Raw genomic sequence first — 20,652 nt, 5'->3', positions numbered from 1 at the left:
TTGAAGAAAAAATTTAAAGAAAAAATAAGTCCCGCCCACCGACAGCCGTAGCCTGACTGCACCACAGGCCGGTCAATCAAACAGACACGCCCCCAAAAACAGGTCTTCTTGAATCTTCTTTTCTAATGAATGAGGGATTATTTTCAGATGGACCTCCAGAAAACTAATAAGAAGGAGTGACTTTAGCTAACAACACCGAGATAACTGATGGACACATTTTATTCACTTTGGATTTGATGAGAGAAGTTGAATGGGAGTCTATGGAGCCGGAGGCTTTTTGGAGCTGACCTCTAGTGACACTCGCTGGTATTGCAGCTGAAGACACTTCTGCATCGGAACCATTTTTTAGATCCTGAAGCTTCGTCGACTTTCATAAACAGTCTACGGTTTAAAACACACCCTGCTTATACTTTCGCATCACTTCAGCAAAACAAGAACCGTTGGAAATACTCACGAAAAGTCTTGGTTTGTCTTTGGGAGATGGATGACTACATTATCATCACAATCAAAATGAACACCACGACTATGCCAATAACAGCCCTTATAAGTTTTGATGGGGTTTGAGTTGAGACAGTTGGTGGTAGTATCTTTATCGGGGACCTTCTTCCATTGCTGAAGTACGGAAACAGTTTGTTGGTGGAAGGGTATCTGAAGGTGTGAATATTTCTGTTACTATCAGCATCAGAGAACGACAGTTTTTTTCTGTTGCAGTCCAGATGAATTCTGATCCTCTCAACCCTCTTTTTGATTTGAAGAATGAACTCATTGTTCGGTGGGTAGAGTGCTGAGTATTTGTCATATGAAAACCTTATCAGCCATAATCCAGACCTTAGGTCTCTCCTCCTGTGGGCGGACTCTGCTGCCACACCTACCAGCCACTCAACGGTGTCTTTAACCTCAACGTCCCAGCTGTGAGTCCCTGAGTCAAAGCCCTCTGAGCCCAGGACGCAGCGGTAGTAGTCGATCCTCTCCGGGTTCTTAGGAAGCTTTTGTCTCCTTCCAAATCTCACGCTGGTCAGATCTTCGGACAGGATGAGATGTGGGTGAGCCGTGTTTGGATCCAGAACCACAGGAGTGTAGGAGATCATCTCTTTTATCTTGTTACAGGCAGGATAGGTCAGGTTGGCCAGATGTTTGGCCACATCTATCAGAGCTCCTGGAACGATCTCTATGTAATCCAGCAGGGGGCGCCACTGGACTCTTTCCACTGCAGCCTTGTAGTTCTGCAGGAATGATAAGTCTTTGGCTCTCAGCTCCTCCTCTGTGACTCTGATTGTGTCTGAAAGAGATGATATCTCTCTGCTCAGAGCGTCAGTCTTTTCCCTCATCCTCTTACTTTTCAGCTTTTCTTCCTTCCTCAGAGCAGCGATCCTGGTCTTCTCTTCCACTTGCAGAATCTGGGAGAGTTCCTTAAACTTCTCTTTTATCTGCCTCTCTGTGTTCCTCGCCTGGACTTCAATGTGTCGCGCTGTTTCGTCACAGTTCCCTTTAAGTTTTTTTAACTTCTCGAGTCTCGACCGTAAGGGCACCGTCATTAACCGGATCTCCTCTTTGCGTTCCTTTGCAAATTCATCGACAGGTCTGAACCTGTGGTTGGCGTGTGTTTGTGAATCTCGACAGACGACGCACGCCGGCTGCTCATCATCCAGACAGAACAGTTTGAGCTTCTCAAAGTGCAGATTGCAGAAAGACTCAAATCCTGCATGAGCTCTCTGAGCCAGTAAAAAGGACTCGCACAGGTTCCTTAATGCCAAGTTGCGAGGTCGGAATCTTGTTCTGGCCACACTCTTACAAACTGGACATTCATGCAGTCGCTTCGTTAACCACCAGGACTTTATACAGTCTTTGCAGAAGCTGTGGCTGCATGGTAGGAGGACAGGATTTTCAAAAACATCGTGGCAGACGGGGCAGAAGAGATCCTCCACTGATTTGAATTCCATTTTCTTTCCTCAGAGATGTTAACAGCAGGATACTCAAAGTGGAAGACAGTCAAGTTCGATCAAAAGTACTGAACCCTGTAAGGCGTGTAGTTCCTGGACACTTTCTCAGTGTTTGAAGTCGCAATATTAAAAAATGTCCAGGAAGCCCATTGTTCTTGGAGTGAGGCCATGTGCTGTTGTTCAGGTGAAGTTTGGTCTGAAAGTGGTTCTCATGTGAGCTCTCTGTCCCGTGCTTTTTTCTGGGTGTGTACAGTGAGTCATGTGGTTCAGTCAGTTTGTCTCTTCCACTGACAATACACTGTAATAAACCTGAGGTGTGTTCATATTTGTTTTATTTTTTACGGCCATTATAAAATCAAGGGTCAGTCTTATACATATTGACCCAGGATGGTTTGGTCCTGGATTTACTGTTCTTTTTTTGTCTTGGTTAAGTCTCACTTTCTCTTAGTTTTTGGGAAAAGGTTTGGGTTTAGGTTTTAGTCCTGTTGTTTTTCAGGAAGATAAGCAATCAACCGCTTCTGCCGAATCAGTGGCTCCTCCTCCAACTCTGTCCTGCTCTATCAGCACCATGTTGTTCTGTTCCTCGTCTTTATAAATGTAGAGCCCGAGTTGCAATATTTGGGGGCTTGTCCGGGATGAAATGTTTGTGATCTAATTAGTTATTTTTGATTATTGCCCTGGATGTTGGGCTGTTTTTCTACTTGATTTTCTTCCTTTTGTTTGATACACAGTGGAGGAAGTTATTCTTTGGATTTAGAGGTAAACCTAAGTGGGTCCGGGCGCCAGGGGAACCAGCTGACCTGATTTGTCAGTTTGTCCATCGGCTCACGGCTTTATTAATTTGTCTTCTTTTAATTTGAGGCAGCATGGTCGTGTTTTTGGACTTCAGTGTGGAGTTTCTCCCTGCACCTGCGTGGGTATTTGCATGCTGAAATGGATTTGCATAGAAAAAATGACCGACATCTGAATGCACTTCCTGTAGTGTATCACAAAGCTTCATGTGTTTCATGACAACCCAGAAAACAGAAATTGTTGTGCTGAGAGGAGACCACAATACGGAGACCATCATTTTCACCTGAAAACCGAACGACTTCCAAACAGGCAAGACGAGCTTCAACCTGCTGCTGACGACAACCAGTAAAGTAAGTTTTTAAAGAACCACAGATCAGATGTAAATAACTTTATAAAGATGGAAGTGTATGATGGCCTGTTTTAACTGCTACTCATGTGTTTACAGCATTAGAGACAAGATGGCCTCGGGTTTTGAGGAGGACCTGTCCTGCCTTGTTTGTCATAACATATTTAAAGACCCTGTTGTTCTGACATGCAGCCACAGCTTTTGTAAAGACTGTGTGAAGGGATGGTGGAGAGGGAAACTGGTACGTGAGTGTCCAGTTTGTAAGACTCCATCTGAGAAGATAAACCCACCTGGCAACCTCGTGTTAAAGAAGCTGTGTGAGGCCTTTTTACTGGAGAGAGAGCAGAAAGCTTCTACAGAGTCTGAGCCTCTCTGCAGTCTGCACTCTGAGAGACTCAAACTCTTCTGTCTGGATCATCAGCAGCCAGTGTGTGTCATCTGTCGAGACTCCGAAACACACTCCAACCACAGGTTACGACCCATTGCTGAAATTGCAGTAGATCACAGAGAGAAGCTCCAAGAATCCCTGAAACCTTTACAAGACAAACTGAAGATCTTTCAGAAAGTTAAAGGAAACTGCAACCAAACAGCAGGACACATTAAAGTCCAGGCAAAAAACACAGAGAGGCAGATTAAAGAGCAGTTTAAGAAGCTTCACCGGTTTCTCCAAGAGGAAGAGGAGGCCAGGATCTCTGCTCTGAGGGAGGAAGAGGAAAAGAAGAGTCAGACGATGAAGGAGAAGATTGAGGCTCTGAGCAGAGAGATATCATCTCTTTCAGACACAATCAGAGTCACAGAGGAGGAGCTGAGAGCCAAAGACATCTCAATCCTGCAGAGCTACAAGGCTGCCGTGGAAAGAGTCCAGCAGCGCCCCCTGTTGGACGATCCACAGCTGACCTCAGGAGCTCTGATAGACGTGGCCAAACATCTGGGCAACCTGACCTACAACATCTGGGACAAGATGAAGAAGATGGTCTCCTACACTCCTGTGGTTCTGGATCCAAACACGGCTCACCAGGGACTCATCCTGTCTGAAGATCTGACCAGCGTGAGATGTAGAAGGAGACAGAACCTTCCTGACAACCCAGAGAGGTTTGATTATTACGGCAGCGTTCTGGGTTCACAGGGCTTTAATTCAGGGACTCACAGCTGGGACGTTGAAGTAGGAGACAGTACATCCTGGCATGTTGGAGTGGTTGCAGAAACGTATGGCAGGAAGGGATGCAGGTTTGCACGGCCTGGATTTTGGTCAGTTACGCTCAGTAAGACTAATTATGTCATAATCAGCCCTCTCAATACTTACCCTTTCTGTCCAAAGAAGAAGTTGCAGAGGATCAGAGTTCATCTGAACTTGGACGAAGGAAAGCTGTCGTTCTTTGATCCTGATACTGACGCACACATACACACCTTCAACCAGACTTTCACTGAGAAGCTGTTTCCGTTAATTATGACCTCGAACGAACTTCGTTCCTTGAAGATATTACCAGTGCCTTTAATGATAATGTGTGGTGACAGTGGCCTTGAACTTTGAACTTTGACTGCCGAAATCGAATCACTTCACGCTTGGAATCAAGTGAATGCTTTTGCCAAGTTTGACCAAACGATTTGTTCTCTGTTCAATAAGCTATTGTTTTCTTGTTTTTTTTTTTAATAAATTATAAGTTTATATGTTAATGCGTCTCTTTAGATGGTGACGGGGTGGAGACATGGATAAAGTACCTTGTCTTGTATGTATTGCATGTATGTGTTGAAAAATTGCCTCTTCGGGCACATTAAAAGTTTTTCTTCTACTTTGGTCAGCAGGTGTCACTGTTGTTAAACTGTCTCACTCTTTTGGTTACAATCAATTAAAGTTGTGGTTTATTTGTCCTTAAAAAGATTCAAATAAAGACTTGACTCAGTAATCGAGTTCAATAATAATCATCAAATATCAATGAAAAACAACAACAACAAACTTCTAGAAAAAGAAGAACCTGCCTAAAAGAGGCAGGTGACATGAATCTTTCTTTGCAGCAAAGCTTTGTAGCTTTCTTTGTAATGATGGTTAATGTCCAGTCAGACCAAATTTATAAAGCAGAATATTTTTTTATCAATTCACGACATCTTAGATTTATCCTGCGGCCCCATTAATCAGTAATAATAACTTAATCATTTTCACCTAGAAACCAAACCAACGACTTCCAAACAGGGAGGACGAACTTCAACCTGCCGCTGATGACAACCAGTAAAATACGGTTTTTTAAAGAACCACAAATCAGATGAAATAACTCTGTGTTCATGTTTTTTAAAAAAACAAATTTTTTACAGCCTTTATAAAATAAAGGGTCAGTCTTATAGATATTGACTCAGGATGGTTTGGTCCTGGATTTACTGATCTTTTTTTTTAATTTATTTTTTTATCTTGGTTAAGTCTCACTTTCTCTTTTAGTTTTTGGGAAAAGGTTTAGGTTTAGGTTTTAGTCCTGTTGTTTTTCAGGAAGATAAGCAATCAACCGCTCCTGCCGAATCAGTGGCACATCCTCCAACTCTCTCCTGCTCTATCAGCACCATGTTGTTCTGTTGCTGGTCCTTATAAATGTAGAGCCGGCGCTGAGCCCGAGTTGTAATATTTGGGGGCTTGTCCTGGATGAAATGTTTGTGATCTAATTAGTTATTTTTGATTATTGCCCTGGATGTTGGGCTGTTTTTCTACTTGATTTTCTTCCTTCGTGTGGTCTGGTGGTGAGTAGCCTTTCTCCCTTTTGTTTGTTACACAGTGGAGGAAGTTATTCTTTGGGTTTAGAGGTAAACCCGAGTGGGTCAGGGCGCCAGGGGAACCAGCTGACCTGATTTGTCAGTTTGTCCATCGGCTCACGGCTTTATTAATTTGTCTTCTTTTAATTTGAGGCAGCATGGTTGTGTCTTTGGACTTCAGTGTGGAGTTTCTCCCTGCACCTGCGTGGGTATTTGCGTGCTGAAATGGATTTGCATAGAAAATGTGACTGACATCTGAATGCACCTCCTCCAGTGTATCACAAAGCTTCATGTGTTTCATGACAACCCAGAAAACAGAAATTGTTGTGCTGAGAGGAGACCACAATACGGAGACCATCATTTTCACCTGAAAACCGAACGACTTCCAAACAGGCAAGACGAGCTTCAACCTGCTGCTGACGACAACCAGTAAAGTAAGTTTTTAAAGAACCACAGATCAGATGTAAATAACTTTATAAAGATGGAAGTGTATGATGGCCTGTTTTAACTGCTACTCATGTGTTTACAGCATTAGAGACAAGATGGCCTCGGGTTTTGAGGAGGACCTGTCCTGCCTTGTTTGTCATAACATATTTAAAGACCCTGTTGTTCTGACATGCAGCCACAGCTTTTGTAAAGACTGTGTGAAGGGATGGTGGAGAGGGAAACTGGTACGTGAGTGTCCAGTTTGTAAGACTCCATCTGAGAAGATAAACCCACCTGGCAACCTCGTGTTAAAGAAGCTGTGTGAGGCCTTTTTACTGGAGAGAGAGCAGAAAGCTTCTACAGAGTCTGAGCCTCTCTGCAGTCTGCACTCTGAGAGACTCAAACTCTTCTGTCTGGATCATCAGCAGCCAGTGTGTGTCATCTGTCGAGACTCCGAAACACACTCCAACCACAGGTTACGACCCATTGCTGAAATTGCAGTAGATCACAGAGAGAAGCTCCAAGAATCCCTGAAACCTTTACAAGACAAACTGAAGATCTTTCAGAAAGTTAAAGGAAACTGCAACCAAACAGCAGGACACATTAAAGTCCAGGCAAAAAACACAGAGAGGCAGATTAAAGAGCAGTTTAAGAAGCTTCACCGGTTTCTCCAAGAGGAAGAGGAGGCCAGGATCTCTGCTCTGAGGGAGGAAGAGGAAAAGAAGAGTCAGACGATGAAGGAGAAGATTGAGGCTCTGAGCAGAGAGATATCATCTCTTTCAGACACAATCAGAGTCACAGAGGAGGAGCTGAGAGCCAAAGACATCTCAATCCTGCAGAGCTACAAGGCTGCCGTGGAAAGAGTCCAGCAGCGCCCCCTGTTGGACGATCCACAGCTGACCTCAGGAGCTCTGATAGACGTGGCCAAACATCTGGGCAACCTGACCTACAACATCTGGGACAAGATGAAGAAGATGGTCTCCTACACTCCTGTGGTTCTGGATCCAAACACGGCTCACCAGGGACTCATCCTGTCTGAAGATCTGACCAGCGTGAGATGTAGAAGGAGACAGAACCTTCCTGACAACCCAGAGAGGTTTGATTATTACGGCAGCGTTCTGGGTTCACAGGGCTTTAATTCAGGGACTCACAGCTGGGACGTTGAAGTAGGAGACAGTACATCCTGGCATGTTGGAGTGGTTGCAGAAACGTATGGCAGGAAGGGATGCAGGTTTGCACGGCCTGGATTTTGGTCAGTTACGCTCAGTAAGACTAATTATGTCATAATCAGCCCTCTCAATACTTACCCTTTCTGTCCAAAGAAGAAGTTGCAGAGGATCAGAGTTCATCTGAACTTGGACGAAGGAAAGCTGTCGTTCTTTGATCCTGATACTGACGCACACATACACACCTTCAACCAGACTTTCACTGAGAAGCTGTTTCCGTTAATTATGACCTCGAACGAACTTCGTTCCTTGAAGATATTACCAGTGCCTTTAATGATAATGTGTGGTGACAGTGGCCTTGAACTTTGAACTTTGACTGCCGAAATCGAATCACTTCACGCTTGGAATCAAGTGAATGCTTTTGCCAAGTTTGACCAAACGATTTGTTCTCTGTTCAATAAGCTATTGTTTTCTTGTTTTTTTTTTAATAAATTATAAGTTTATATGTTAATGCGTCTCTTTAGATGGTGACGGGGTGGAGACATGGATAAAGTACCTTGTCTTGTATGTATTGCATGTATGTGTTGAAAAATTGCCTCTTCGGGCACATTAAAAGTTTTTCTTCTACTTTGGTCAGCAGGTGTCACTGTTGTTAAACTGTCTCACTCTTTTGGTTACAATCAATTAAAGTTGTGGTTTATTTGTCCTTAAAAAGATTCAAATAAAGACTTGACTCAGTAATCGAGTTCAATAATAATCATCAAATATCAATGAAAAACAACAACAACAAACTTCTAGAAAAAGAAGAACCTGCCTAAAAGAGGCAGGTGACATGAATCTTTCTTTGCAGCAAAGCTTTGTAGCTTTCTTTGTAATGATGGTTAATGTCCAGTCAGACCAAATTTATAAAGCAGAATATTTTTTTATCAATTCACGACATCTTAGATTTATCCTGCGGCCCCATTAATCAGTAATAATAACTTAATCATTTTCACCTAGAAACCAAACCAACGACTTCCAAACAGGGAGGACGAACTTCAACCTGCCGCTGATGACAACCAGTAAAATACGGTTTTTTAAAGAACCACAAATCAGATGAAATAACTCTGTGTTCATGTTTTTTAAAAAAACAAATTTTTTACAGCCTTTATAAAATAAAGGGTCAGTCTTATAGATATTGACTCAGGATGGTTTGGTCCTGGATTTACTGATCTTTTTTTTTAATTTATTTTTTTATCTTGGTTAAGTCTCACTTTCTCTTTTAGTTTTTGGGAAAAGGTTTAGGTTTAGGTTTTAGTCCTGTTGTTTTTCAGGAAGATAAGCAATCAACCGCTCCTGCCGAATCAGTGGCACATCCTCCAACTCTCTCCTGCTCTATCAGCACCATGTTGTTCTGTTGCTGGTCCTTATAAATGTAGAGCCGGCGCTGAGCCCGAGTTGTAATATTTGGGGGCTTGTCCTGGATGAAATGTTTGTGATCTAATTAGTTATTTTTGATTATTGCCCTGGATGTTGGGCTGTTTTTCTACTTGATTTTCTTCCTTCGTGTGGTCTGGTGGTGAGTAGCCTTTCTCCCTTTTGTTTGTTACACAGTGGAGGAAGTTATTCTTTGGGTTTAGAGGTAAACCCGAGTGGGTCAGGGCGCCAGGGGAACCAGCTGACCTGATTTGTCAGTTTGTCCATCGGCTCACGGCTTTATTAATTTGTCTTCTTTTAATTTGAGGCAGCATGGTTGTGTCTTTGGACTTCAGTGTGGAGTTTCTCCCTGCACCTGCGTGGGTATTTGCGTGCTGAAATGGATTTGCATAGAAAATGTGACTGACATCTGAATGCACCTCCTCCAGTGTATCACAAAGCTTCATGTGTTTCATGACAACCCAGAAAACAGAAATTGTTGTGCTGAGAGGAGACCACAATACGGAGACCATCATTTTCACCTGGAAACCGAACGACTTCCAAACAGGCAAGACGAGCTTCAACCTGCTGCTGACGACAACCAGTAAAGTACGTTTTTAAAAGAACCACAGATCAGATGTAAATAACTTTATAAAGATGGAAGTGTATGATGGTCTGTTTTAACTGCGCCTCGTGTGTTTACAGCGTTAGAGACAAGATGGCCTCGGGTTTTGAGGAGGACCTGTCCTGCCCTGTTTGTCGCAACATATTTAAAGACCCTGTTGTTCTGACATGCAGCCACAGCTTTTGTAAAGACTGTGTGAAGGGATGGTGGAGAAGGAAACTGGTACGTGAGTGTCCAGTTTGTAAGTGTCCATCTGATAAGATAAACCCACCTTGTAACCTGGTGTTAAAGAAGCTGTGTGAGGCCTTTTTACTGGAGAGAGAGCAGAAAACTTCTACAGAGTCTGAGCCTCTCTGCAGTCTGCACTCTGAGAAACTCAAACTCTTCTGTCTGGATCATCAGCAGCCAGTGTGTGTCATCTGTCGAGACTCCGAAACACACTCCAACCACAGGTTACAACCCATTGCTGAAATTGCAGTAGATCACAGAGAGAAGCTCCAAGAATCCCTGAAACCTTTACAGGACAAACTGAAGATCTTTCAGGAAGTTAAAGGAAACTGCAACCAAACAGCAGGACACATTAAAGTCCAGGCAAAAAACACAGAGAGGCAGATTAAAGAGCAGTTTGAGAAGCTTCACCGGTTTCTCCAAGAGGAAGAGGAGGCCAGGATCTCTGCTCTGAGGGAGGAAGAGGAGCAGAAGAGTCAGACGATGAAGGAGAAGATTGAGGCTCTGAGCAGAGAGATATCATCTCTTTCAGACACAATTAGAGTCACAGAGGAGCAGCTGAGAGCCGAAGACATCTCAATCCTGCAGAACTACAAGTCTGCAGTGGAAAGAGTCCAGCGGCGCCCCCTGCTGGACGATCCACAGCTGACCTCAGGAGCTCTGATAGACGTGGCCAAACATCTGGGCAACCTGACCTACAACATCTGGAAAAAGATGAAGACAATGGTCTCCTACACTCCTGTGGTTCTGGATCCAAACACGGCTTACCAAGGACTCATCCTGTCTGAAGATCTGACCAGCGTGAGATGTGGAAGGAGACAGAACCTTCCTGACAACCCAGAGAGGTTTGATCATTACGGCAGCGTCCTGGGTTCAGAGGGCTTTAATTCAGGGACTCACAGCTGGGACGTTGAAGTAGGAGACAGTACATCCTGGCATGTTGGAGTGGTTGCAGAAACGTATGGCAGGAAGGGATGCAGGTTTGCACGGCCTGGATTTTGGGCAGTGGCGCTCAGTAAGAGTAATTATGTCATAGTTAGCCCTCTCAAAACTTACCCTTTCTGTCCAAAGAAGAAGATGCAGAAGATCAGAGTTCATCTGAACTTGGACGAAGGGATGTTGTCATTCTCTGATCCTGATACTGACGCACACATACACACCTTCAACCAGACTTTCACTGAGAAGCTGTTTCCGTTAATTTTGACCTCGAACGAAGTTCGTTGTTTGAAGATATTACCAGTGCCGTTTAATGATAATGTGTGGCGACAGTGGCCTTGAACCTTGACCTTTGACTGCCGAAATCGAATCACTTCACGCTTGAAATCAAGTGAATGCTTTTGCCAAGTTTGACCAAACGATTTGTTCTCTGTTCAATATGCTATTGTTTTCTTGTTTTTTAAAAAAAAAAATTATAAGTTTAGATGTCAATGCATCTTTTTAGATGGTGACGGGGTGGAGACATGGATAAAGTACCGTGTCTTGTATGTATTGCATGTATGTGTTGAAAAATTGCCTCTTCGGGGACATTAAAAGTTTTTCCTCTACTTTTCTCAGCAGGTGTCACTGTTGTTAAACTGTCTCACTCTTTTGGTTACAATCCATTAAAGTTGTGGTTTATTTGTCCTTCAAAAGATTCAAATAAAGACTTGACCCAGTAATCGATTTCAATAATAATCATCAAATATCAATGAAAAACAACAACAACAAACTTCGAGTAAAAACTTCTGTGGCCTAAAAAAGGCAGGTGACATGAATCTTTGTAGCACAGATGACTGCTGTAATGATGGTTAATGTCCAGTCAGACCAAATTTATAAAGCAGAATATTTTTTTATCAATTCACAACATCTTAGATTTATCCTGTGGCTCCATTAATCAGTAATAATAACTTAATCATTTTCACCTAGAAACCGAACCAACGACTTCCAAACAGGGAGGACGAACTTCAACCTGCCTCTGATGACAACCAGTAAAATACGGTTTTTTAAAGAACCACAAATCAGATGAAATAACTCTGTGTTCATGGTTTTTATTTTTTTTTTTTACAACCTTTATAAAATAAAGGGTCAGTGTTATAGATATTGACCCAGGATGGTGTGGTCCTGGATTTACTGTTCTTTTTTTATTTTTTATTTTTTTTTTATCTTGGTTATGTCTCACTTTCTCTTTTAGTTTTTGGGAAAAGGTTTAGGTTTAGGTTTTAGTCCTGTCGTTTTTCAGGAAGATAAGCGATCAACCGCTTCTGCCGAATCAGTGGCACCTCCGCCAACTCTCTCCTGCTCTATCAGCACCTTGTTCTGTTCCTCGTCTTTATAAATGTAGAGCCAGCGCTGAGCCCGAGTTGTAATATTTGGGGGCTTGTCCAGGATGAAATGTTTGTGATCTAATTAGTTATTTTTGATTATTGCCCTGGATGTTGGCTGTTTTTCTACTTGATTTTCTTCCTTCGTGTGGTCTGGTGGTGAGTAGCCTTTCTCCCTTTTGTTTGTTACACAGTGGAGGAAGTTATTCTTTGGGTTTAGAGGTAAACCCGAGTGGGTCCGGGCGCCAGGGGAACCTGATTTGTCAGTTTGTCCATCGGCTCACGGCTTTATTAATTTGTCTTCTTTTAATTTGAGGCAGCATGGTCGTGTTTTTGGACTTCAGTGTGGAGTTTCTCCCTGCACCTGCGTGGGTATTTGCGTGCTGAAATGGATTTGCATAGAAAATGTGACTGACATCTGAATGCACCTCCTCCAGTGTATCACAAAGCTTCATGTGTTTCATGACAACCCAGAAAACAGAAATTGTTGTGCTGAGAGGAGACCACAATACGGAGACCATCATTTTCACCTGGAAACCGAACGACTTCCAAACAGGCAAGACGAGCTTCAACCTGCTGCTGACGACAACCAGTAAAGTACGTTTTTAAAGAACCACAGATCAGATGTAAATAACTTTATAAAGATGGAAGTGTGTGATGGCCTGTTTTAACTGCGCCTCATGTGTTTACAGCATTAGAGACAAGATGGCCTCGGGTTTTGAGGAGGACCTGTCCTGCCTTGTTTGTCATAACATATTTAAAGACCCTGTTGTTCTGACATGCAGCCACAGCTTTTGTAAAGACTGTGTGAAGGGATGGTGGAGAAGGAAACTGGTACGGGAGTGTCCAGTTTGTAAGTGTCCATCTGATAAGATAAACCCACCTGGCAACCTCGTGTTAAAGAAGCTGTGTGAGGCCTTTTTACTGGAGAGAGAGCAGAAAGCCTCTACAGAGTCTGAGCCTCTCTGCAGTCTGCACTCTGAGAGACTCAAACTCTTCTGTCTGGATCATCAGCAGCCAGTGTGTGTCGTCTGTCGAGACTCCGAAACACACTCCAACCACAGGTTACGACCCATTGCTGAAATTGCAGTAGATCACAGAGAGAAGCTCCAAGAATCCCTGAAACCTTTACAGGACAAACTGAAGATCTTTCAGGAAGTTAAAGGAAACTGCAACCAAACAGCAGGACACATTAAAGTCCAGGCAAAAAACACAGAGAGGCAGATTAAAGAGCAGTTTGAGAAGCTTCACCGGTTTCTCCAAGAGGAAGAGGAGGCCAGGATCTCTGCTCTGAGGGAGGAAGAGGAGCAGAAGAGTCAGACGATGAAGGAGAAGATTGAGGCTCTGAGCAGAGAGATATCATCTCTTTCAGACACAATTAGAGTCACAGAGGAGCAGCTGAGAGCCGAAGACATCTCAATCCTGCAGAACTACAAGTCTGCAGTGGAAAGAGTCCAGCGGCGCCCCCTGCTGGACGATCCACAGCTGACCTCAGGAGCTCTGATAGACGTGGCCAAACATCTGGGCAACCTGACCTACAACATCTGGAAAAAGATGAAGACAATGGTCTCCTACACTCCTGTGGTTCTGGATCCAAACACGGCTTACCAAGGACTCATCCTGTCTGAAGATCTGACCAGCGTGAGATGTGGAAGGAGACAGAACCTTCCTGACAACCCAGAGAGGTTTGATCATTACGGCAGCGTCCTGGGTTCAGAGGGCTTTAATTCAGGGACTCACAGCTGGGACGTTGAAGTAGGAGACAGTACATCCTGGCATGTTGGAGTGGTTGCAGAAACGTATGGCAGGAAGGGATGCAGGTTTGCACAGCCTGGATTTTGGGCAGTGGCCCTCAGTAAGAGTAATTATGTCACAGTTAGCCCTCTCAAAACTTACCCTTTCTGTCCAAAGAAGAAGATGCAGAAGATCAGAGTTCATCTGAACTTGGACGAAGGGATGCTGTCATTCTCTGATCCTGATACTGACGCACTCATACACACCTTCAACCAGACTTTCACTGAGAAGCTGTTTCCGTTGATTTTGACCTCGAACGAACTTCGTTCCTTGAAGATATTACCAGTGCCGTTTAATGATAATGTGTGGTGACAGTGGCCTTGAACTTTGACCTTTGACTGCCGAAATCGAATCACTTCACGCTTGGCATCAAGTGAATGCTTTTGCCAAGTTTGACCAAATGATTTGTTCTCTGTTCAATATGCTATTGTTTTCTTGTTTTTAAAAAAAATAAATTATAAGTTTAGATGTCAATGCATCTCTTCAGATGGTGACGGGGTGGAGACATGGATAAAGTACCTTGTCTTGTATGTATTGCATGTATGTGTTGAAAAATTGCCTCTTCGGGGACATTAAAAGTTTTTCCTCTACTTTGCTCAGCAGGTGTCACTGTTGTTAAACTTTCTCACTCTTTTGGTTACAATCCATTAAAGTTGTGGTTTATTTGTCCTTCAAAAGATTCAAATAAAGACTTGACCCAGTAATCGATTTCAATAATAATCATCAAATATCAATGAAAAACAACAACAACAAACTTCGAGAAAAAACTTCTGTGGCCTAAAAAAGGCAGGTGACATGAATCTTTCTTCGTAGCACAGATGACTGCTGTAATGATGGTTAATGTCCAGTCAGACCAAATTTATAAAGCAGAATATTTTTTATCAATTCACAACATCTTTGATTTATCCTGCAGCCCCATTAATCAGTCATAATAACTTAATCATTTTCACCTAGAAACCGAACCAACAACTTCCAACCAGGAAGGACGAACTTCAACCTGCCGCCGACAGCAACCAGTAAAATAAGTTTTTTTAAAGAACCACAAATTAGATGAAATAACTTTGTGTTCATGTTTTTTATTTATTTTACAGCCATTATAAAATAAAGGGTCAGTCTTATAGACATTGACCCAGGATGGTTTGGTCCTGGATTTACTGTTCTTTTTAAAAAAAAATTTATCTTGGTTATGTCTCACTTTCTTTTTTAGTTTTTGGGAAAAGGTTTAAGTTTAGGTTTTAGTCCTGTTGTTTTTCAGGAAGATAAGCAATCAACCGCTTCTGCCGAATCAGTGGCACCTCCTCCAACTCTCTCCTGCTCTATCAGCACCATGTTGTTCTGTTCCTCGTCTTTATAAATGTAGAGCCAGCGCTGAGCCCGAGTTGTAATATTTGGGGGCTTGTCCGGGATGAAATGTTTGTGATCTAATTAGTTATTTTTGATTATTGCCCTGGACGTTGGGCTGTTTTTCTACTTGATTTTCTTCCTTCGTGTGGTCTGGTGGTGAGTAGCCTTTCTCCCTTTTGTTTGTTACACAGTGGAGTAAGTTATTCTTTGGGTTTAGAGGTAAACTCGAGTGGGTCCGGGCGCCAGGGGAACCAGCTGACCTGATTTGTCAGTTTGTCCATTGGCTCACGGCTTTATTAATTTGTCTTTTTTTTAATTTGAGGCAGCATGGTCGTGTTTTTGGACTTCAGTGTGGAGTTTCTCCCTGCACCTGCGTGGGTATTTGCGTGCTGAAATGGATTTGCATAGAAAATGTGACCGACATCTTAATTTACCTCCTCCAGTGTATCACAAAGCTTCATGTGTTTCATGACACAACCCACAAAACAGAAATTGTTGTGCTGAGAGGAGTCCACAATACGGAGACGATCATTTTCACCTGGAAACCGAACGACTTCCAAACAGGCAAGACGAGCTTCAACCTGCCGCTGACGAGAACCAGTAAAGTTAGTTTTTAAAGAACCACAGATCAGATGTAAATAACTCTATAAAGATGAAAGTGTATGACGGTCTATTTTAACTGCGCCTCGTGTGTTTACAGCATTAGAGACAAGATGGCCTCGGGTTTTGAGGAGGACCTGTCCTGCCCTGTTTGTCACGATATATTTAAAGACCCTGTTGTTCTAACATGCAGCCACAGCTTTTGTAAAGACTGTGTGAAGGGATGGTGGAGAAGGAAACCGGTACGTGAGTGTCCAGTTTGTAAGAGTCCATCTGATAAGATTAACCCACCCTGTAACCTGGTGTTAAAGAAGCTGTGTGAGGCCTTTTTACTGGAGAGAGAGCAGAAAGCTTCTACAGAGTCTGAGCCTCTCTGCAGTCTGCACTCTGAGAAACTCAAACTCTTCTGTCTGGATCATCAGCAGCCAGTGTGTGTCGTCTGTCGAGACTCCAAAACACACTCCGACCACAGGTTCAGACCCATTGCTGAAGCTGCAGTAGATCACAGAGAGAAGCTCCAAGAATCCCTGAAACCTTTACAGAACAAACTGAAGATCTTTCAGGAAGTTAAAGGAAACTGCAACCAAACAGCAGGACACATTAAAGTCCAGGCAAAAAACACAGAGAGGCAGATTAAAGAGCAGTTTAAGAAGCTTCGCCGGTTTCTCCAAGAGGAAGAGGAGGCCAGGATCACTGCTCTGAGAGAGGAAGAGGAGCAGAAGAGCCAGATGATGAAGGAGAAGATTAAGGCTCTGAGCAGAGAGATATCATCTCTTTCAGACACAATTAGAGTCACAGAGGAGCAGCTGAGAGCCGAAGACATCTCAATCCTGCAGAGCGACAAGGCTGTAGTGGAAAGAGTCCAGCGGCGCCCCCTGCTGGACGATCCACAGCTGACCTCAGGAGCTCTGATAGACGTGGCCAAACATCTGGGCAACCTGACCTACAACATCTGGAACCAGATGAAGAAGATGGCCTCCTTCACTCCTGTGGTTCTGGATCCAAACACGGCTCATCCAGAATTTATCCTGTCTGAAGATCTGACCAGCGTGAGATGTGGAAGGAGACAGAACCTTCCTGACAACCCAGAGAGGTTTGATTATTACGGCAGCGTCCTGGGCTCAGAAGGCTTTAATTCAGGGACTCACAGCTGGGTTGTTGAAGTAGGAGACAGTACATCCTGGCATGTTGGAGTGGTTGCAGAAACATATGGCAGGAAGGGATGCAGGTTTGCACGGCCTGGATTTTGGGCAGTTGCGCTCAGTATGACTAATTATGTCATAATCAGCCCTCTCAATACTTACCCTTTCTGTCCAAAGAAGAAGTTGCAGAGGATCAGAGTTCATCTGAACTTGGACGAAGGAAAGCTGTCGTTCTCTGATCCTGATACCGACGCACACATACACACCTTCAACCAGACTTTCACCGAGAAGCTGTTTCCGTTAATTTTGACCTCGAACGAACATCGTTCCTTGAAGATATTACCAGTGCCGTTTAATGATAATGTGTGGTGACAGTGGCCTTGAACTTTGACCTTTGACTGCCGAAATCGAATAAACTTCATGCTTGGAATCAAGTGAATGCTTTTGCCAAGTTTGACCAAATGATTTGTTCTCTGTTCAATAAGCTATTGTTTTCTTGTTTTTTTAAATTAAATTATAAGTTTAGATGTCAATGCGTCTCTTTAGATGGTGACGGTGTGGAGACATGGACAAAGTACCTTGTCTTGTATGTATTGCATGTATGTGTTGAAAAATTACCTCTTCGGGCACATTAAAAGTTTTTCCTCTATTTTGCTCAGCAGGTGTCACTGTTGTTAAACTGTCTCACTCTTTTGGTTACAATCCATTAAAGTTGTGGTTCATTTGTCCTTAAAAATATTTAAATAAAGACTTGACCCAGTAATCAAGTTCAATAATAATCATCAAATATCAATGAAAAAAAACAACAACAAACTTCTAGAAAAAACTTCTGTGGCCGAAAAGAGGCAGGTGACATGAATCGTTCTTTGTAGCACAGATGACTGCTGTAATGATGGTTAATGTCCAGTCAGACCAAATTTATAAAGCAGAATATTTTTTATCAATTCACAACATCTTTGATTTATCCTGTGGCCCCATTAATCAGTAATAATAACTTAATCATTTTCACCTGGAAACCGAACCAACGACTTCCAAACAGGGAGGACGAACTTCAACCTGCCACTGACGACAACCAGTAAAATAAGTTTTTTTTAAAGAACCACAAATTAGATGAAATAACTTTGTGTTCATGTTTTTTATTTTTTTTACAGCCTTTATAAAATAAATGGTCAGTCTTATAGACATTGACCCAGGATGGTTTGGTCCTGGATTTACTGTTCTTTTTTAAAAAAATTTAATCTTGGTTAAGTTTCACTTTCTCTTTTAGTTTTTGGGAAAAGGTTTAGGTTTAGGTTTTAGACCTGTTGTTTTTCAGGAAGATAAGCAATCAACCGCTCCTGCCGAATCAGTGGCACCTCCTCCAACTCTCTCCTGCTCTATCAGCACCATGTTGTTCTGTTCCTCGTCTTTATAAATGTAGAGCCAGCGCTGAGCCCGAGTTGTAATATTTGGGGGCTTGTCCGGGATGAAATGTTTGTGATCTAATTAGTTATTTTTGATTATTGCCCTGGATGTTGGGCTGTTTTTCTACTTGATTTTCTTCCTTCGTGTGGTCTGGTGGTGAGTAGCCTTTCTCCCTTTTGTTTGTTACACAGTGGAGGAAGTTATTCTTTGGGTTTAGAGGTAAACCCGAGTGGGTCCGGGCGCCAGGGGAACCAGCTGACCTGATTTGTCAGTTTGGCCATCGGCTCACGGCTTTATTAATTTGTCTTCTTTTAATTTGAGGCAGCATGGTCGTGTTTTTGGACTTCAGTGTGGAGTTTCTCCCTGCACCTGCGTGGGTATTTGCGTGCTGAAATGGATTTGCATAGAAAATGTGACCAACATCTGAATGCACCTCCTCCAGTGTATCACAAAGCTTCGTGTGTTTCATGACACAACCAAATAAACAGAAATTGTTGTGCTGAGAGGAGACCACAATACGGAGACGATCATTTTCACCTGGAAACCGAACGACTTCCAAACAGGCAAGACGAGCTTCAACCTGCTGCTGACGACAACCAGTAAAGTACGTTTTTAAAGAACCACAGATCAGATGTAAATAACTTTATAAAGATGGAAGTGTATGATGGCCTGTTTTAACTGCGCCTCATGTGTTTACAGCATTAGAGACAAGATGGCCTCGGGTTTTGAGGAGGACCTGTCCTGCCTTGTTTGTCATAACATATTTAAAGACCCTGTTGTTCTGACATGCAGCCACAGCTTTTGTAAAGACTGTGTGAAGGGATGGTGGAGAGGGAAACTGGTACGTGAGTGTCCAGTTTGTGAGAGTCCATCTGATAAGATAAACCCACCTGGCAACCTCGTGTTAAAGAAGCTGTGTGAGGCCTTTTTACTGGAGAGAGAGCAGAAAGCTTCTACAGAGTCTGAGCCTCTCTGCAGTCTGCACTCTGAGAGACTCAAACTCTTCTGTCTGGATCATCAGCAGCCAGTGTGTGTTGTCTGTCGAGACTCCGAAACACACTCCAACCACAGGTTACGACCCATTGCTGAAATTGCAGTAGATCACAGAGAGAAGCTCCAAGAATCCCTGAAACCTTTACAAGACAAACTGAAGATCTTTCAGGAAGTTAAAGGAAACTGCAACCAAACAGCAGGACACATTAAAGTCCAGGCAAAAAACACAGAGAGGCAGATTAAAGAGCAGTTTGAGAAGCTTCACCGGTTTCTCCAAGAGGAAGAGGAGGCCAGGATCACTGCTCTGAGAGAGGAAGAGGAGCAGAAGAGCCAGATGATGAAGGAGAAGATTGAGGCTCTGAGCAGAGAGATATCATCTCTTTCAGACACAATTAGAGTCACAGAGGAGGAGCTGAGAGATGAAGACATCTCATTCCTGCAGAACTACAAGGCTGCAGTGGAAAGAGTCCAGTGTCGCCCCCTGTTGGACGATCCACAGCTGAGTTCAGGATCTCTGATAGACGTGGCCAAACATCTGGGCAACCTGACCTACAACATCTGGAAAAAGATGAAGAAGATGGTCTCCTACACTCCTGTGGTTCTGGATCCAAACACGGCTCACCAAGTACTCATCCTGTCTGAAGATCTGACCAGCTTGAGATATGGAAGGAGACAGAACCTTCCTGACAACCCAGAGAGGTTTGATTGTTACGTCAGCATCCTGGGCTCAGAAGGCTTTAATTCAGGGACTCACAGCTGGGACGTTGAAGTAGGAGACAGTACATTCTGGCATGTTGGAGTGGTTGCAGAAACGTATGGCAGGAAGGGAAGCACGTTTGCACGACCTGGATTTTGGGCAGTGGCGCTCTGTAATACTAATTATGTCATAATCAGCCCTCTCAATGCTTACCCTTTCTGTCCAAAGAAGAAGTTGCAGAGGATCAGAGTTCATCTGAACTTGAACGAAGGGAAGCTGTCGTTCTCTGATCCTGATACCGATGCACACATACACACCTTCAACCAGACTTTCACCGAGAAGCTGTTTCCGTTCATTATGACCTCGAACGAACTTCGTTCCTTGAAGATATTACCAGTGCCGTTTAATGATAATGTGTGGTGACAGTGGCCTTGAACTTTGAACTTTGACCTTTAACCCCTGAAATCGAATCACTTCACACTTGGAATCAAGTGAATGCTTTTGCCAAGTTTGACCAAACGATTTGTTCTCTGTTCAATATGCTATTGTTTTCTTTTTTTTTTTTTAGAATAAATGATAAGTTTAGATGTCAATGCTTCTCTTTAGATGGTGACGGGGTGGAGACATGGATAAAGTACTGTGTCTTGTATGTATTGCATGTATGTGTTGAAAAATTGCCTCTTCGGGGACATTAAAAGTTTTTCTTCTACTTTGGTCAGCAGGTGTC

At 43.1% G+C, this 20,652-nt stretch overlaps 7 protein-coding genes across 7 annotated transcripts; 6 read left to right on the top strand and 1 right to left on the bottom strand.

Annotated features, from left to right (window-relative positions):
* Positions 1-477: 477 nt before the first annotated feature.
* Positions 478-2,035, bottom strand: LOC138210502 (E3 ubiquitin-protein ligase TRIM39-like). Its single transcript, XM_069169680.1, has one exon. The coding sequence runs from the start codon at positions 1,938-1,940 to the stop codon at positions 489-491; it is 1,452 nt and encodes a 483-aa protein (XP_069025781.1). The 5' UTR covers positions 1,941-2,035; the 3' UTR covers positions 478-488.
* Positions 2,036-2,867: 832 nt separating this feature from the next.
* On the top strand, positions 2,868-4,831 carry LOC138210480 (zinc-binding protein A33-like). The gene is made up of 2 exons (XM_069169659.1): positions 2,868-3,082; positions 3,178-4,831. Exon 2 carries the CDS (start codon positions 3,191-3,193, stop codon positions 4,607-4,609), a length of 1,419 nt encoding a protein of 472 aa, XP_069025760.1. The 5' UTR covers positions 2,868-3,082; positions 3,178-3,190; the 3' UTR covers positions 4,610-4,831.
* A 1,311-nt stretch (positions 4,832-6,142) lies between these two features.
* On the top strand, positions 6,143-7,993 carry LOC138210481 (zinc-binding protein A33-like). The gene is made up of 2 exons (XM_069169660.1): positions 6,143-6,245; positions 6,341-7,993. Exon 2 carries the CDS (start codon positions 6,354-6,356, stop codon positions 7,770-7,772), a length of 1,419 nt encoding a protein of 472 aa, XP_069025761.1. The 5' UTR covers positions 6,143-6,245; positions 6,341-6,353; the 3' UTR covers positions 7,773-7,993.
* Positions 7,994-9,345: 1,352 nt separating this feature from the next.
* LOC138210488 (zinc-binding protein A33-like) lies at positions 9,346-11,017 on the top strand. The gene is made up of 2 exons (XM_069169667.1): positions 9,346-9,407; positions 9,504-11,017. The coding sequence occupies exon 2, from the start codon at positions 9,517-9,519 to the stop codon at positions 10,927-10,929; it is 1,413 nt and encodes a 470-aa protein (XP_069025768.1). The 5' UTR covers positions 9,346-9,407; positions 9,504-9,516; the 3' UTR covers positions 10,930-11,017.
* A 1,639-nt stretch (positions 11,018-12,656) lies between these two features.
* LOC138210492 (zinc-binding protein A33-like) lies at positions 12,657-14,082 on the top strand. Its single transcript, XM_069169671.1, has one exon. The coding sequence runs from the start codon at positions 12,657-12,659 to the stop codon at positions 14,055-14,057; it is 1,401 nt and encodes a 466-aa protein (XP_069025772.1). The 3' UTR covers positions 14,058-14,082.
* A 1,720-nt stretch (positions 14,083-15,802) lies between these two features.
* LOC138210403 (zinc-binding protein A33-like) lies at positions 15,803-17,203 on the top strand. Its single transcript, XM_069169532.1, has one exon. The coding sequence runs from the start codon at positions 15,803-15,805 to the stop codon at positions 17,201-17,203; it is 1,401 nt and encodes a 466-aa protein (XP_069025633.1).
* Positions 17,204-18,947: 1,744 nt separating this feature from the next.
* On the top strand, positions 18,948-20,455 carry LOC138210490 (nuclear factor 7, brain-like). The gene has a single exon (XM_069169669.1). It carries the CDS (start codon positions 18,948-18,950, stop codon positions 20,346-20,348), a length of 1,401 nt encoding a protein of 466 aa, XP_069025770.1. The 3' UTR covers positions 20,349-20,455.
* Positions 20,456-20,652: the final 197 nt, after the last annotated feature.

The sequence above is a fragment of the Embiotoca jacksoni genome, unplaced genomic scaffold (assembly GCF_022577435.1).
Source record: "Embiotoca jacksoni isolate LCO1_2020_lvr unplaced genomic scaffold, fEmbJac1.0.p SCAF_46, whole genome shotgun sequence".
In the NCBI taxonomy this organism is placed as follows: domain Eukaryota; kingdom Metazoa; phylum Chordata; class Actinopteri; family Embiotocidae; genus Embiotoca; species Embiotoca jacksoni.
Note: the sequence above shows the minus strand (reverse complement) of the source record. Positions and strands in the feature narration are given on the sequence as shown.